We start from the raw sequence: 14512 nt of genomic DNA on the forward strand, positions 1-14512 counted from the left end.
GGTCATATTTTGTTACATTGTGCGAAGTATGAGCAGGCCAGGGCTGAACTGATACTACCCTTGCTGGTGCCTTTCCCGGGAAAGTCTGAGTCTCACTATGTCAGGTTTCTACTGGAAGACCGGACAAAAGCTAGAACGTTGGCAGTGGCAAAGTTTTTATCGGTGGTTGCAAGAACAAATGAGCCCTATATTCCAAACAAAGTGCTTGAGTAATCTGGAGGTAGGCTGTATGAACTCTGTATTGATTTGTAATGTTTTGTTGGTCTCTGGACCGTAATAAAGATTGTGTGTGTGTGTATTTTTTATATTAAGTTATATTGAATTTGGGCAGGAGATTCTGGGAGTTAACATGGTATTTCATTGAAATGCATACAAGGAAAAAGAATGTTTGAGCTTTGGGGTTGATTAAACACAAAGAAAAGAAGATCAGTCACCTGAAGTGAGTGTAGCATGAAGAATTTTATTATTTGCATCTGTGGGATGAGAACATGAAAGTGATTAATAAATATGAGGTTCAGTGACTGGAAAGTAATGTAGAGTATTCCAAGACATTCAAGATAGTTTGTTGGCTTTCATCCAAGGAAATATATTGCATGTCTATTTTGCTTAATAGGACTTTATAGCAAGGCAAATTGTCTCATGCATTCCGGGATTCCATCTCTCCTTGCCTGAAGCAAGCCAATTATATTCACCTTAAAACTCAGGATATGGAACACACTGGCACTGGCTCTTACTGCCACAGGCTATATTGACTGGGCTACAAACTTAAAAGGGCACTATATCTAGGACAAATACCTCTTGAGGAGTGGTGTCATTTTTCCTTGGTGGAAGGATGCATGTCTCATACAGTAGTCTTATTTCCTGTGTTTATTCTGGAGGTAGGGCTGTTTCACTTTTTTTTATACACAGAAATTACCATAGAAATTCCATATGCAATACAACACGAAACAAATGTGCACAGTGTCCATTCTGAGTATAGGAACCATTATTAATATATGGCTACCATGTATGGTGGCGCTGTGGGTTAAACCACAGAGCCTAGGACTTGCTGATCGGAAGGTCGGCGGTTCGAATCCCCACGACGGGGTGAGCTCCTGTTGCTTGGTCCCTGCTCCTGCCAACCTAGCAGTTCGAAAGCACGTCAAAGTGCAAGTAGATAAATAGGTACCGCTCTGGTGGGAAGGTAAACAGCATTTTCGTGCGCTTCTCTAGTTCGCCAGAAGCAGCTTAGTCATGCTGGCCACATGACCCGGAAGCTGTACGCTGGCTCCCTCGGCCAATAAAGCGAGATGAGTGCCGCAACCCCAGAGTCGGTCACGACTGGACCTAATGGTCAGGGGTCACCTTTACCTTTACCATATGGATTGCCTATGATTTTTTGCTACTCTTAACAACTCCACTTATCTGAAATTCCACTACAGAGAATGCTGAGGTACAACTCTTGGGTCATGTGGTACTTCAGCCAAACTTCACACATCTTGCCACCTCAAGCAACTGTTTGGATTGGTTATGCTGTATTTCTAACCCTCTATAAGCCTTCTTAAACCACATATTCTGGAGGCAAGCCCATTCCCATAGAGTGATTGGAACTAGAATGGTCTTAACTCCCTCCAATAAAACGAAGCTTTCCCATCTACCAGCATTTTCCAGGATTAACCTGCAGTCTGGATTACAGTGCTTGATAGAGGATGCAGCATGCATTAACTCAGGAAAGAACAAGAAAACTAAAACTGACCGGAGTTACACAGGGGCTTCTTGTAATCGTTTTTTTGTGTTTTTTGTGTTTAGTCTTCAATGTTTTCATTGTTGCAGAGCCACAGTGGAGATCCCCACGAAGGGCTGGAATGTACAAGATTTTAATCAATAGTGTCGTTTAAATGCTTTGTGCTAAGATACAGTTTTAGGCACACTTCAGTACTTCAAATTCTTCTATTCCCTTTTAAGAAAGTTATTTATTCTTCTAAAAATATAAATATTATGCAGATACTGTGCATAATGATCCACATTCTCAACTACTCAGTCTTGCATTTCCCTCTTTTGTTCATTTCGCAATTAACATTTGGTATCTGGGAGGTGGAGACAACACATGGCAACTGCTTCCTGTTAAAATACCCAGAGCTCTTCTAAAGACTAAAAAAATCAAAAAATCAAAGGTATACTGAAATAGGCAGCTGCTTGCCTGGGACTGAACAGCAAGGCTTGGGTCACAAAAGAACAAGTGTGTGTTCAAATAGAAATGGCACGACATATTATACTGTTTGTTTTTCCAAGAACGCTATAGGATACTAAATCATTCACTGGAATAAATGAATATGGTTATACTGAAAAGCATTATTAGTGCAAAAGGTGAAAAGAGGTATGGAAATACATTACAAATCTGGCCATGTATCAAATGTGGTTGCAACTGTGTAGAACCTGCAAGGAGAAGAAAAAAACTTCCATTTTTGCACAGCACAGAAGCCCCAGAGTCTGCCTTGGTTGCCTTAGCAAACCTTGGAAGTAAATATTACAGCACAAGTCAGGGATGCAGAACCTGTTGTAGGGGCTGATGAAAGTTGGAGCCCAACAGCCTCTGGAGGATCACAGACTCCTCATCAGTGGCATAAGGTCACACTTGCATCCCAAGGGCTATTACAATGGCTAATGTTGTTTGCCAAATTTTGGTTCCGTAAAAGAATCTGCCTGTTAAACTTTTATGCAGTGTAAGTGGCACACACAGAAATTCTGCCATTATTGTTTTCCCGCATGCTATAGAACCAGTAAGAGAACATGCCTCTAGGAGCTTCTAGACTGGGGACTTTTTAGCACTACAGTGGTACCTCTGGATGCGAACGGAATCCGAATTTTAGAATTCTACAAATGTTAGCATGCATAAAAGCAGAAGCTAAAAAAATGTGTTAATTTATGAAATGGCATGAAAGAACCCAATATAACAAAAAGGGGAAACTTTAAATTCTGTGGCCATGATCAGTCAAGGGAAGGTGGTAACTCTTGCTGTTGACACATAAGGAAAAAAGTGTTTCACTTTCACCTACTCTGAAGTACTATCTGTAGGGTGGAATGCACCAAATTATTTATTTATTTATTTACAAATTGCTTCCCATAAAACATCCCGAAGTGATGTAAATATGGTCAAGTGTTTGAATATGCCCAGTTCAATTAAGTGTGGGGGGGGGGGAGCTTCCCCTTCCATTTCATATTACAAAATGATTATTTTTATTTATTTGTACCTTGCCCATTTCCTTGATTTTGAAAGTTTCCAGTTTGAAAAATACGCGTCTGACAGCCCACCCATCTCTTAGGCACTCTAAATGAGTACTGAACCTTTAAGGAAATTTGATTTGCTAGCAACTGACTATGTGTCTTACAAAGTTTCTATCAGTTTTACAAGGTTTCTGTTGGTTTTGTTTCAGAACCATGACCATTCATGTATAGCATGCAGGATCATCTATCGGTCAGATGAACACCACCCACCAATTTTACCTCCGAAGGCTGATTTGACTATTGGATTACATGGGGAATGGGCGAGCCAGCGCTGCGAAGTGCGTCCTGAAGTGCTCTTTCTCACCAGGCACTTCATCTTCCATGACAACAATAATACCTGGGAAGGTCATTACTATCATTATTCTGACCCAATCTGCAAGCACCCCACTTTCACCATCTATGCCAAGGGTCGTTACAGCCGGGGAGTACATTCATCCAGAGTGATGGGCGGAACAGAATTCGTGTTTAAAGGTAAGATCATTTGTTTTGAACCAAAGCTCTTTCCAAAGTACAGCAGAACTTTTATAGCATGTAGCAAAACACATGTGGAGGGATTAATATCATACCAAATTGCCCCACATGTTCTTGGATATCCATCTCACAGTAGACCAGCTCAGTTTCTTGTATCCATGCAACATTTTATTTAAGCTTCCTGCTGCCTTCAAGTAGGACTGTATTCCTGTAATTCTCATGATTCCTGCCTTGTGCTGCCACACTAAGTTGAATGGCCCAGACTGGCCAGGGAAGGGGAATCAGCAAGCATTATTGGGTATTTTGACAGACAGCAGCCAGACTCTCAGATTTCTGTAATAGACCACCTCTTTCTGTGACGCTTGTATGATGCTTTTGGGTGGTCTTTGGAAGAGGGGTTGGGCAATTTCTAAAGCCTTTAAAAGCTGTTACACATCTTTCTTCTGGATCCTCACCTCCTTGCAGGGGTGGAAGCTCTGTTGCAACTGAAAATAAAGATCTTCCTTCCTTCTAAAGAAAGAAAGAAACTTGCTGCAATGCAGCAAGGTCAAATACTGTCTAATAAAGGGCAAGTACTTAAAGCTTGGAAGTAGTGCAAGACAGACTTGAACTAATTACCAAAAAATCAAGTTAAGATACCTGTTATGAAACAATGGAATTAAATTCGAAAGTGTTGTAATCACAGCCAACTGTGTTAAATAAATATAAAACGTGTATCAGTCACCTTAAAGAGAGCAAGCAGTTCTCCTTGGCTTTTATATAGAACCCCAGGGATAGCCGAGCTACAAACAGTTCTTAAAAGAATCAAACGAAAAAGACACATGGCAACTATAAAATGAAATGTGGTTGTGCCTAAAGAGTAAAGCTGCACGTTCTTTTTCCGAAATGGTGAGAGAACACACCAAACTCCTGCAGAGCTGAGGAACAAAAAGCCTTCACTCCTAACATCCATGACAGACTTGGAGACCTTGCCCATCACTTTTATAAAGGCATTCCTGGGTTTGTGATCAATTGGTGGGCATTCCAGTCTTAAGCATAGACCATAAAAGCTAACCTATGAAGTCAAAGGATGAAGTCAAACATAACAAATCTAAATAGGGCTGCTTCTGTGTTGAAATGACATGCAAGGGGGCCTGGATTTTTGTTAGGATTTGTTGAATTGTTCATATAAATTTATTAAAATATGCCACCCAAACTTGAAACTGGACCAACTTAAGTTTGTTTGGAATTCCCTTCTTTGAGGCCCTTTCAGTTCAGCTGGAACTCAAAACAAAATTGTTTAAATTACTTTTAAATTAAATCTAGTCAGTCTTTTCAGGATTAGGAGAACTTGGCTGATATAAATCAAGGTTGTTTTTTTAAAGCTCTGAAGTTTATAGATTATCCATTCCTCAAGATGTTGCACACATGAAGCTTTAAAAGTGTGAATAATATATGATGGTAATGGAGCTGACATTTTCTGAGGTTTTTGGTTTCCATTTGGAACTGGTTACTTCATTAGCTTTCTGAGCAAGTATATGTTAAAAGACATAGCTTTATATCCTGGCTACAGAACAATTTTTAAATGAAATTTGAGTGCAGTTTTATAGCGTCCTCTCTCATGAAAACCAACTTAGTTTTATTTGTAGGCTTGCCTGGGGCAGCAGGGTTGTGAAATAGAAACTGTTTAATCTCTTGCCTTTCCTATCTAGACATCAGTCTTTTTTTCTTTTCTTTTTTGGTGGAACTTGCTTTCCCCCCTCCTTGAAGACTTAATTATGTGAACCAATGTTAGTTCATTTGCTTAGCATGCCCACTACACAGAAGCTAAAAATGTTTGTGAAGATTGAACAAGTAACTGACCCAATTTATTGTCCCCAGCTCATTATATAAATACATTTGAGTTTTACACTTTGAAAAATAGGCGTATTAAAATGTTTGATGACATTTAGAGGCTTAAAAAGAATTCAAGAGCATCAAACTGGAAAAATTATTTATAATTAATTTCAAATAAATTTGCACCTTATTTTAAAAAGTGTATTAATTTTTGTGCTTACTTTAATGAAGCTTTATTGAGCAACTGGATATCTGGGGGTATATGTGTATGGAAACAAATTTCTATGAATGTATGTTTAAAGCTTGGATTGAGAGCAAAGTACTGGATCAGCACCCTGTGGCTGTTTTCCCTGTAAAATAAGTATCAGAATTAAGCGTGCTTTTTTATTTTAAAGAATGTTAAATGTAGTTTTATGTTATATTTAGATCAGAACCACTCTAAGTAATCACATGATCTAATCTAACGAGTAAATGTATAAAGTAATTGTTATTGTTCCTAAATCAAAGATTGCAGCATGTCCTCACCTTTGATGCTATTTTGTCTAGCATGTGCATAAGGAAGTTAGGGCAATAATAGACAACCCTCCAATCCAGAGGCTGCTTACGGGTGCAGGAACTCCATTTTAGCTCAGAACTCTCTTGCTTATAAACATGTGAATGCATAAGCTTTGATTCAAGTCCTCCATTGAAATGAATGTCAAAGAGATGTAAACACTGCTAATAAAATTAAATGCTTGCATTGGCCATGCTCATTAAAACAAGAAAAAATGAGGATATGTCTGTGCCTTGCTGAAATATTTGTTCATGACCAAGGGTCAGTGAATCAATAAAGATTGGCAGTTTGCCGTCTTCCTAGTAGCTTTTCCACGCACATACATGTTACACAGCAGTTGCATGATTTCATATTTTAAGGAAATTTAAACCTTTTCTTAACATTGTACAATAGCTGTAAAGCAGTCATGTGATAGTCCAGTGAGAATGAGAAGTGAAGCGTGCCAAGGAGGAATACATATACCATACAGACCAGCAATGGTTACTATAGAAGAGAAGGTGATGCAACCTGTTTATATCATAAGCTAGAGCAGCATATTAAATCTAGGTCATGCCCAAGGACTAATTCCTTTGAACACTGTCAAGGCTGAGCTACAAGAAATGACACTTTTTGCAAGTCAACAGAAAGTAAACCACCACCACACTAGACAATTTTGTTACTCAGGGAGTGAGCAAAAAAGTGTTTGCTCATTGTGGGGCAGGGAGCATGGTTCTCTTGGCTGATTTCACCTATCTCAGCAGTTCAGGAAGCCCTGTTCTCACTCTCAGATCAGCTTTGTTTTCCATGATGTTACCACATTCACTACATTATCCCTGATTCAGTAGGAAGAGAGGAGAAATGAACGGCAACATACAGGCATACAAAGTGACCATAAAGATAAAATGGGTGATTTGCAAAAACAAAATGGCTACCTTGAGAGCTTGTTTTCTGGTACCGCTCAAATTATTGAGCATTGTTACCACACTGAGAATTCAGCAGTGTCATTAAATCTCTGTACAGTCGTACCTCAGAAGTCAAACGCCTTGCGAGTCTAACATTTTGGCTCCCGAATGTCACAAACCCGGAAGTGAGTGTTCAGGTTTGTGGACGTTCTTTGGAACCCGAACGTCCCGACGCGGGTTCCGATTGGCTGCAGGAGCTTCCTGCAGCCAATCAGAAGCCGCACCTTGGTTTCTGAACATTTTGAAAGTCAAACAGACTTCCGGAACGGATTCTGTTCAACTTCTGAGGTACAACTGTATCTGATTTACATTTTGCTCACCCTTAAAATTGACTTCATTATTTTCATTTAGTCAAAACAGAGAGCACTGCTACAAGAAATTCCTACGATAAGCCAACCATTTATTCAACTCACTAACTTGTGGACATTGTTCTAAGAGCCACTAGCTTAAATAAATTTAAAAGGGGATTGAGACACACTCAGCAGAGGATAGATCTGTTAATAGTGATTAGTTATGATAGCTAAATGGTTTACAGGAAGCTTACCTGTGAAAAAGCAGTTGCTGTGGGCAAACAGCGGGAATGGCTGTTGCTTGGACTTTTCTTAACATATCTGGCTGGGCACTGCTGGAACAGGATGCTGAACTAGAAGGGCCCAGGAACTAATGAGCAGGGCGCTTCTTATGACTTCACTTGCAACTCTTACTGGTTTTGGTTTCAAACCACTTTTTTCTTTCTTCCCATACACTTGAGTTACTCTTCACATTTATAAAGGCTCAGTTCAGAAGCAAATGCTGTGTCTTTCAAGGTCAACAGGTTTAGAAACTTCTACAGAAGAGAATCAAGCTCTTCCTGAAACAGAAATCTGGCTGTTGACAAAATCCTATTACCTCAAGGCACAATTAACAGTTCCTTCTTTGTTTTTTTGCAGTGAATCATATGAAGGTTACACCCATGGACATAGCTACTGCCTCTCTACTGAATGTCTTCAGTGGAGATGAGTGTGGGGCAGAAGGATCCTGGCAAGTTGGGGTGCAGCAAGATGTTACTCACACCAACGGCTGCATTGCTTTGGGAATTCGCCTGCCGCATACAGAGTACGAGATCTTCAAAATGGAGCAGGATGCCAGAGGGAGATACTTGTTGTATAATGGCCAGAGACCTAGTGATGGATCCAGTCCAGACAGACCAGAAAAGAGAGCCACCTCATACCAAATGCCCTTAATTCAATGTACCTCATCGGCACCAAGAGTAGATGAAACTTTAGAAGAAAACAAACTAGGATGGTACAGCAGTGGAGCACCAGCAAAAAATCCCTGTGCTTTTGTTTTGGTTATGATGCTGGCTGTTAGTACTGTGCCAACGTTGGGCATTTACAGCTAGAACTGCATTTTCAAATGACTCCTATCAGGGCAAGTGTAGGACTTAGGCTACATGGGGAGACAAAAAACAGACAAAAAAAGGACATTTTCTTGATGCCTGAAGAACTGTTGTTCCTTTTATCCTCCTTGAATCATGAATAGCACCAGTTTGCTTCTGCTTTGAACTTCATCCAATCTGATCCATGGCCTGACATGACTGCACAACAGTAATTGCACTTTAAAACTGCAGTTCTTCACCCTTCACCCTGTCCTCAGTTTGTTCTTTGGAAGAAAAACTTATTGGGCTGAACTATCTTACACAACTTTTCATCTACCAACTGTGCTGTTGCAGTTGCTCCTACTCCCCAAATCAGTTTCATCTTTGAATTTGATTGTCTAGAATTATGCTTTTATCGTATTGTGTCAATACTGATAAACTGCATTGTTCTTATGTTGCAGTGTATATATGTATATATGAAAAGTCCAACTAAGGATGTATCTTAAATACACTTTTATAGAGTTTACATAAAATATTAAATGATCTTTAGGATCAAGAATGCTGAATGGAAAATCTCAAATTAAACCTGCACAGATAATTTAAATAATTGTATATATAGGTGGTGAATTTAAGAATAATCAGAGATTTAGAGTGACATATGGCACCAATGTTCTTTAATAAGTTGTCCAACTTATCACAGTTCAAAGCAATTTCAGGGGTCCACCAACCACTTTCCACCAACTTTGAAAAGGCACAGACAAAGGGAAGAAAGCAACAAGATCTCTCAAATATAGAAACCAAGGTGAATTACACCATATCTTCATAAGAAATTCAGGATAGTGGACCGTTTGCCAAATGCAGTGCACTTGACATTCATTTTATTAGACTGGGCAATTCAATAAAGTAAGCAAGGCTTAATCTTTATCTTTATATATTTATTTCTGCAAGACTTTTTTAAAAGAATTCATAATAAGTTGTGGCAAAAAATGGAGTTTAACTAGGAACAGGATGCTAGCCAAGTCTGTTTCCTTTTAATTAGTGAAGTAGACAAACTGAATATTAAATGATTCCTTTTTTCACTGAGAATCATAGAGTTGGAATAGACCACACGGGCCATCGAGTCCAACCCCCTGCCAAGCAGGAAACAAGAATGGGACAGGGGGACAGGTGGTCATGTAAATTCCATTGCTTTAAATCAGGGACAGGGAAACCTATCGCTTTCACATTATTGGACAGAACCCCAGCCAGCATGGTCATTGATGATGGGAGTATAGTCCAGCTACATCTGGAGGGACAGATTCCCCACCCCTGCTTTAAATTCTCAGTAGCCTCTTTACATAATGCCACAATGACAAGGCCAGGAAACACAGAATCAAAAGATACTCTCCCTAAATATCATCATATTTAAAACCAGCAGTTTGAAGAACAAATTATCTCTTCTCTTTCATGCATGTGTATTCACATATAATTTATTGACATGTACAAGGGGGACAAGTTTCAAATCCACTGGTGAAAAATAGCAATGGGTAAACCAAGCCACGGTGTTGGGTCCCTTAGTATAATAGGAAGTGTTCTGTGATAAAATCCAAACTTACAAATTGGAACGCATGATAAGAAGGAAAGGAGCGATAAGAAGTTGCAGAGGGAAGGTGGCATAAAGAAACTTTTCTCCCTTCTGTACATAGAAGCCTCCATAAGATCAGTCTTCTATCGACAAAGGGATACAACTATATACAACCTGTGGTAAGGCACAACAAACAGAAAGTGAGGGATGCAACTGAATCTACAAAATCTCGGAAAAGGGACCATTTTTACCAGCAGAATTACGCTTCTAATGTATAAACATTCACTGGAAGCTGCTGCCATGGGCTTGCTTTCTCTTGTTTTTTATCATCTGCAGAAGTGAAAGGGGAACTCATTTATGCTGAAGTAAGCAAAGATACAATTCAGATAAGAGATCTTGGACTTTTGACAATCAGTGAAAAGCACCATGTGCAACACCTGTATTTCCACATCTGTCATAATTAGATGTGAGAAACCTCTGCGTATATTTGGCTCTGGGCTGCAGATTCTTTGACTGTTCTGCTACAGGGTAGATTATGATTCCTGAATTGGGAATCTGCTACAAAGCTTCACCTGTCCATCAGCCCTCCCTGCTACTTAGAATAATAGAATCTCAGAATTGTAAAATTCGAAGGGACCCCAAGGGTCATCTAGTTCAGTAATATCAACTAAATCATACATGGCATATGGCTGCCCAACTTCTACTTTAAAACCTCCAATATCCTCCTTAAATTGTGGCCCTCAGAACTCGGCACAATACTCCAGGTGTGGCCTGACCAAGGCAGAATAGAGCAGGACTTACTTCCCTTGGTTTGCTCCTGCATAGTACTGTTGAGTCATGTTAAGCTTGGGGGATCCTTTCCACATGTACTACTGACAAACCAGATGTCCCCCACCTTATAATTGTGCAGTTGTTCATGCCTAAGTGTAGAACCTTACAATTGTCCTTACTGAAATCCATTTTGTCAGTTTTGGCCGTTTTCCAATCTGTTAAGGTCATCTTGAATTCCGATTCTGATGCCCCTGAATACTTTCATCCAAGTCATTTATAAAGATGTTGAACAGGCCCAGGACAGAACCCTGTGGCATCCCATTTGTCACGTCTTTTCCAGGATGACAAGAAACCATTAGTGAGTACTCTTTTGGTTTGGGCAGTCAACCAGCTTGCAAATACACCTAACAGTTACCTCTTCCAGCCCACATTTTGCCAGCTTCTCTGCAAGAATATGAGGGACTTTGTCAAAAGCCTTACTGAAATCAAGATACACTATGTCCACAGCATTCCCCTGATCTACCATGCTTGCAACTATTTTTTTAAAAAAAGGACTCTTCTGGCATGACTTGCTTTTGAGATACACATGCTGGGTCTTGGTAATCAAAGCATCTTTTAATTATCTGTTCTAGGGCATTTCCTGGTAAAATGTTAAGCTGACTGGTCAATAGTAACCTGGCTCATCTCCCAACCCTTTTGAAGATGGGGACATTTGCCTGCCTGGAGAACAGGTGAAATACTTCTGCCTTCTACAAAGACTTCATCTGTTCTCCAAGAATTCTCAAAGATTATAGACACAGGCTCTGATATAAAATGTGCAAGCTCCTTTACTACTCTTGGGTGCAGCTCATCAGGCCCTGGAGATTTGAATTCCTTACCACCTGGTTTACTATATTGAGCTGCAGCTCCCTCCTTGCATTGTTTGTTATGCTTTCATCAGGTTAGGCACTGCTTTCCTTTTGGGTGAAGGCAGAGGAAAATAGGTGTTGATCAGTTCCGCCTTCTGTCACCCAATAGCATTTCTCCATCTTCTCCACGCAAGAGATCTACTACTTGCTTGTTCTTCCTCTTGCTTCAAACACAACCAAAGAAACTTAATATTATTTTAAACCTCTCTTGCAAGCCTGAGTTCATTCTGAGCTTTGGCCTGCCTGACCTTCTCCCTGCAACTGTATACTCTTCCTTCCTGATTTCTCCTTCCTTCCATTTCTTATACATTCCCTTCTTATATCTCAGCTCATCTGTAAGCTCCTTATGCAGCCACACTCGTTTAGGTGCCTCCCACTTTTCTTGTTGCAAATTGTCTGCATTTGTGCCTTCAATATTTCACCTTTAAGAATCACATACTGGGCTCCCTTCTCTTCTGAGTATTTCTGACCACAGTAGTTCCTTAAGATTTTTGAAATCGGACATCTTAAAGTCCAGAATGCATGTCAGACTACACTCTGTTTTCTCTTGCCTTTGAGGACATGATCAGTTCCTCCCAAGGTTCCCTGTACTTTCACTTTGTTGATCAGTTCCTCCCTGTTGGTTAGTACCAGGTCCCCTTGCTGCTGCTTCCACTTTCTGGGAAGTGAGGGAATGAATGTTGGATGTTACATTATTGGCAGAGTTTTCGTTCCAACAGATACTGAAATAGCTGGAAGTCTCCCACTTCTTTTCAATAGTTTGGTAAAGTGCTCTAGGAAGGCACCGTCCAGGTTTGAAGGCATGTTGGATTGGGAAGTTGGAACAGAGTAGAGCTGGGGGCAGGTTTGAGATTTTAAGGTGGTTGTATATTTGCATAAAACCAAGGGTGTGTTTTTTTAAAAAAAAGATATTTTATTTTTGTAACATTAAAAAACTATTTTTTCTTCCCAGTTTTCTTCTCTAGTTTAAAGTGCCAGGGAAGTTTCAGTACTAGTTGAAAATGTTGATTAAATAAAGAGTAAATGAAACCAAAATTATTGGAAGTCTTCTCAGTAGTTTTTCTGTATTCAATAGTTGTATCCACCAAGCTGAAGAATTTTAACTATAAACTCTTGCTGTGTGCATGTGCACAAAGTTTATATTTTATATTGAGCAACTATTATCTACAGCTGTATATCAGGCCATATAAAGTTAAATATAAATCTTGTTTGATAGCAAGTAGCAATTTAATCTGAGTTAAATGGTTCATACACCATATGATAAACAGGGCATGCTCATATAGCTGGGGGGGTAAGCATTCAAGCGCTTTTCTTTTTCTGAGAGATTTCCCCCCAAAAAAATCTCCAAACTGATCTTTAATTTCCCTTGGCATTAAAAACAACAACACAATCCTGCCATATAAGCTTTCATCCCTAACTAAATGGAGCCCAATAATTTTAAAAAGCTTCCCTTCAACATCAGTAATCACAAGTATTCCACTTGGCTTCTGAAAATCTTAGTTATGGGTCACACAGTGCAGCAAGTTGTAGGCACACAGAGAAAAAGTTTTCTTGCATTTACACCATTCAGCAACTACTGCGCAAACCCCTAAACTGTCCAGTGGTTTAATCAAGTAATGAACATACTGACCCATTACTTAATGCTTACACATTCATTTGCATTTATAAGTTAACCCTTCCCAAGTCATCAGGGCAGATAATAGAAGCAAATTTTAGAAATGCAAATATAGTATGCATTTGCCTAAAATAGTTGGGATGTAGGAGACAAGCACAAGTCCCTATTAAGAATCCAAAACCGCTCACAAAAATTAATTCAGATTGGAGGTTGCTTAAAGGCCTGTAATAAACATGATGTATAATAAAACATTGCCACCTAGTGGTAACTTCTTGTCTCAACTCTGAAGAAGACTTCAAAAGTTAAGAGCTCTTCGCCCGCAAACACAAATGGAGAATTGTTATTTTTTGGGGATGGGGTATGAAACCCTGCTCCATGGAAAAAGTCAAACAGGTTTTATGAGACTAGGGAACTACTATTTCAATATTAAGTCTCTCAAACATTGTTATAAGCTAGCTAGTTCTGAGATGTTCTGTTTAAAACTGATTGCAAATAGAAAACTCTGCTGCTGTGGGGGGATCACATTTTGAAGAAATCAAGTGAATTAGGTATTCTCGTGTTCTTTTCAAAACCTCATAATAAAAGTACATCTATTGTTTACCTTTGTACATGTTCTCTTTCTCATAAAAACCTTTAATTCAGGAATGCAACGCAACACAAAGTGGGTTAAGATAAGAATGCTATGAACAATTAAATTACATCTGAAAATGTGGAAAATACTTTAACGTTTCATGTAATCTACATCCTAGTCAAGCAGTATTAACTTTTTAAACTAGCCATTCTGGTACAGTGTAAAAGAGAATTAAAGTAACTTCTATCAACTCTTTCAAGCTGGCATACATATATACAAACTTCAGCAATTAGGAAAATTTCCAGGTCTTGGAAAGAATAGCTAATCAACAGCACTTTCTGCTTTCCAACTTTCAATTAAGGGAACCCAAAACAGTTCTTGGCAGTGTAGATGACTAACACAGACATTCTGACGTCTTCTCATCTGCACTGAAACTACTTTCAAAGCCAACACTTTCAGTGATTTAAACCAAAACAGAACACACAATAAAAAGTTAAAGTAATTCAATTGCCTAGCATTAAAATGTAATTCAGCTCTTCAGTGTATCAACAAGTCTTGAAAGCCAGAATACAGTTTCATAATTGCTCCGTTGACTCCCATAAATGCTTTTCATAAGCCACTTTGCTACCAACACTTGAAAGGTTTGGAGCTTAATGTCAAGGACAGCATGTTGATGGTGCCC

General features: G+C 39.3%; 1 protein-coding gene across 1 annotated transcript in view; it reads left to right on the forward strand.

The window, feature by feature from the left end:
* The window catches only part of APCDD1 (APC down-regulated 1), a 41479-nt gene extending 27622 nt beyond the window's left edge, over positions 1-13857 (forward strand). Inside the window, exons 4-5 of the mRNA XM_081205631.1 lie at positions 3414-3735; positions 7974-13857. Coding sequence (XP_081061757.1) covers positions 3414-3735; positions 7974-8425 — 774 coding nt within the window. The 3' untranslated portion in view covers positions 8426-13857. The remainder of the gene's footprint in view (positions 1-3413; positions 3736-7973) is intronic.
* Positions 13858-14512: the final 655 nt, after the last annotated feature.

This window comes from Podarcis bocagei (assembly GCF_964188305.1).
Source record: "Podarcis bocagei genome assembly, chromosome: 8".
Lineage (NCBI taxonomy): Eukaryota > Metazoa > Chordata > Lepidosauria > Squamata > Lacertidae > Podarcis > Podarcis bocagei.